Source organism: Adiantum capillus-veneris, chromosome 19 (genome assembly GCF_014529385.1).
Source record: "Adiantum capillus-veneris isolate H3 chromosome 19, ASM1452938v2, whole genome shotgun sequence".
NCBI lineage: Eukaryota > Viridiplantae > Streptophyta > Polypodiopsida > Polypodiales > Pteridaceae > Adiantum > Adiantum capillus-veneris.
The window spans coordinates 154,256,468-154,259,830 of record NC_140949.1 but is presented as its reverse complement, the minus strand read 5'-3'; the positions used below and the strand labels follow the sequence as shown (position 1 = coordinate 154,259,830).

General features: G+C 43.7%; 1 protein-coding gene across 2 annotated transcripts; it reads right to left on the bottom strand.

Moving 5' to 3' along the window:
* Positions 1-1,328: 1,328 nt before the first annotated feature.
* Positions 1,329-2,929, bottom strand: LOC147435111 (uncharacterized). 2 transcript variants are annotated; one of them, XM_086491460.1, is made up of 2 exons: positions 2,125-2,929; positions 1,329-1,948 (listed from the first exon to the last, which is right to left on the bottom strand). In XM_086491460.1, the coding sequence occupies exons 1-2, from the start codon at positions 2,568-2,570 to the stop codon at positions 1,894-1,896; spliced, it is 501 nt and encodes a 166-aa protein (XP_086347586.1). In that variant the 5' UTR covers positions 2,571-2,929; the 3' UTR covers positions 1,329-1,893. The 2 variants fall into 2 exon arrangements, with proteins under 2 accessions (XP_086347586.1, XP_086347585.1); XM_086491459.1 differs by having other exon boundaries at positions 1,329-1,931; positions 2,125-2,920.
* Positions 2,930-3,363: the final 434 nt, after the last annotated feature.

Genomic DNA, 3,363 nt, shown 5'->3' with positions numbered 1-3,363 from the left:
GTAGGGATTGTGGACGCAAGCTTGCGGGCATGGAAATGCAAGGGCGGACGCTTCTCTTCGATGACGGCTTGCATGGGAGTGGCAGCTGCGCACAGGTTGTACGCCATGCTGGGCTGCATTGCATGAGAGGGATCCACCGAGAGGATGCAGAGGAGGCCGTTGTGCGTGGGAACACTAGCGAGGGGGAACTTTGCCTTCGTAGTTGGGGAAAGGGAAGGAATCTCTTGGATTAATTAATCACTTGACAATAGACCAATAAGTTAAAGGTTTCGAATAGATATTTAAAAGCTAGGTAGTCATAAGTCTTCTCCAATGCTCTATCCTCCGTTAAAGAGGTAAGAGTGGGGCTTCTGGAAAATGTACTTAAAAGCTACGTTGGGAGATGACAAGCGTTAACATCTTTGCAGAGGGAGATAGATACCTGCATGGTAATCTTCTGTGCAACTATCTCTCGTGTTTCACTTCAAAATCAAACAATTCTAAATTGGCAATGACACCAAAAGGAAGTTCTGGACAGATTCTCACAATAATTCTCGCATTGTGACTTACCTCAACATCATGAGCTTCTGTGAGGGAGGCACCACATACCTAGCTAGGTATGATTGGGGGCAGGGGATCCCCCGGCCCCCCCACCGGGGCTGGGGGTCCCCTGCCCCCAATCGTACCTACCTAGGTATGTGGTACCTCTCGAGCAAAAGCTCATGATGTTATGCATTGTATGAAAAACACTGAAAAAGACTCCCATTTTCCTACATGAGAAAAATTCTAAATCTTCTTGTGTACCTCCATTTATACTTGCATGGAAGGAAAAAAACAAACAATTATCTCAAGCTAGCAACACGAGCTCGGACAAGGCTAGAAAATTGAATCTTCTAAATTGGTGATGACACCTCCATTTTAAAAAATATATCTATACAGCTTGTGATAGTTGATTTCTATAAATCTAGGAAAGAACTATAAAAACTTAGCATACTAGCTTGACATCAACGTAAGGCATTTTATTTGAAGACTACTTAATTACGCACGAGTGAAGTGGTTGCTAGCTAATTAATTAGTTGATCAACCACTCGGCCACAATCTCAAAATCATCTGCATTATTGATGAAAATTAAATATAATTTACATTTGACCTATAATTAATTTGTAGAAAAAAATTCTTCAATAATCTGTATGTATTCTATTCTATAACAGCAAAGCGAGTGCCCTTTACACGTGTCAAAAACTGCGAGATGAAGGCTAAAGTTCAAAACGAGAAGAAGAACAAGAAGCTCCTTTACGCATGATAAAGAGAGAGAGAGAGAGAGAGAGAGGCCGCCGAAGGCGGGAACATCAGACACATAAGTTATGGCCGGCAAATTATGAAACTATGAGGTGTGGAGTGGCTGCTTCGTACTGTCTCCTACCATTCGATACATTGAGATTAACAGAATGTATAGCAATTAAGTGCTTTCTTTCCTCACAAATCATGGAGTAGTGCACATCAACCCATAATATGCACCGATAACCTTGGATACTTATGTCAGAAGTTTATCATTATGGAGTACTCTAGTCCTTGAATAATGGGGGTACAGATTCGACATTAATTTAGCTATATAGCTTCTCACTTTATGCACAAGGCACATGCACATTACAAGCATGTCAGACTCTCCTGAAAATTAAATGCTACTTGCCTTGATGTTGGTTATATGTACGTGCCTGAATGGAAGATCGTCCACGTACAATTCACCTGTTGGTTATATGTACGTGCCTGAATGAAGAGCACCCTACAATTCACCTGTTGAAGGCGTGGACTTTGCGGACTCGGAAGTTCTCACCACATCATCATCACCTGCACGTGTGCCTTGACAAGATGATATAGCGCACCTTTGTTGGCACTCATCATAAGTGATTTGCCTCAAGCGACAGTCTTCAGAGCAAAACGCGGCATCACCTCTGCAGAGGGGGGTTTCCTTTTTCAACCATTTCAAGACATTTGCATGCCATCTTTTGTGCTAAAAGTGTAAACTTGCAACATAACTAATTAAGTAATATAATTAGTGCTAATTACAGCACAATCTAAGACTACTATAAAAGCTTTAGTATACCAATGAATTTGATCAGCAAACATTTAGCCATCTTTAAATACCTGTACATGAAAATATCTCTGCCATGTCCAAGAGGATTTTTGCAAGAGAAGCATGCGTCCATGAAAGACTCGGAGACTGTATTGCGCAACTTGGTAAAAAGAGGAGTCGAAGGCATCCAAGAGTATGTCGTTGATGACGACAACGGTAAGGGGCTTGCCGATGATGCCTTTAAATGGTGATCAGCAGGAGCAATATTAGTATGCATGCAGGTGGCCGCAGTAATATGTGTGGCAGCGGATTCGACTTCAAAGCGGCCGTGCAGAGCTTCAGGAATTGGGTGAGCCGCCTTTGAGTGCACATGATGATTAGAATCCACTGGCTTTCTTAAGCGCTGTGGCATCATGAAGTCCCGGGGTGCAGGGGTGCGAGCGCGTGCACCGGGAGGTACTCTCAATTGAGTCATGCTGGTGGTACGCTGGATTTGATGAGGCCGTTTGCCCAGCATATTGCCACAACAGAGTACAGCTCAAGTTGGTGGTGGTGCTCTAGCTCTCTGGGAGGCTTCAGCTCTTTGTATGTATGTCGTATGTGTGTATAAAGCGCTCTCTCTCTCTCTCGCAAAGCTCCCTTGCTTGAATACTAGCAGAGAAACAAAGAGAGGAGTTACACTACGCGCCCGGCGAGATCATAGATGTAAGCAGCACTATAGAGAGAGAGAGACAGAGAGAGAGAGAGAGAGAGAGAGAGCTGAACGCAGCTCGTAACTACGTGTGAGCAGAGAGAGAGAGAGTCTAGAGAGAGATCATAGATGTAAGCAGCACTAGAGAGAGAGAGAGAGCGCTGAACGCAGCTCGTAAGCAGGGGTAAACTCTACTACCTACGTGTGAGCAGAGAGAGAGAGAGAGAGAGAGTGTCTAGAGAGGAAAGGAGAGATTCTAAAAGAGACTGAAAGTTCGTGTGCAGACACTGCAGAAAGAAAGATGGTGAAACTGCTACGTCACTGTTTGAGCGTGAAAGTACAGGTGAAGTAGTGGAGGCCGCAGATCCTAGAGAGAGGAAAGAAATGATGGCGACGCAGATGATTGACAGAGAGAGAGAGAGAGAGAGAGAGACAAATTGAGAATCAAAGAGAGAGAAGATGCTTTTCCCTTTTTTTTTATTTTGCCAGAATGCCCATTTAAGTGCTTTCCCACGTGGCATTCTCCCATTTGTTCACATTTTTTTCTGAAAAACTGCTGGTTCCCTCACTTACGTCAGGAGTATCTCTCTCTCTCGGCTTCAATTATTGAATTTGTGTC

Excerpts from the sequence above, each read along its gene's own strand:
- LOC147435111 (XM_086491459.1), bottom strand. The coding sequence starts at position 2,570 with ATGCTGGGCAAACGGCCTCATCAAATCCAGCGTACCACCAGCATGACT. Across the intron at positions 1,932-2,124 it reads AGAGATATTTTCATGTACAG|AGGTGATGCCGCGTTTTGCT; the intron begins GTATTTAAAGAT and ends CCCCCTCTGCAG.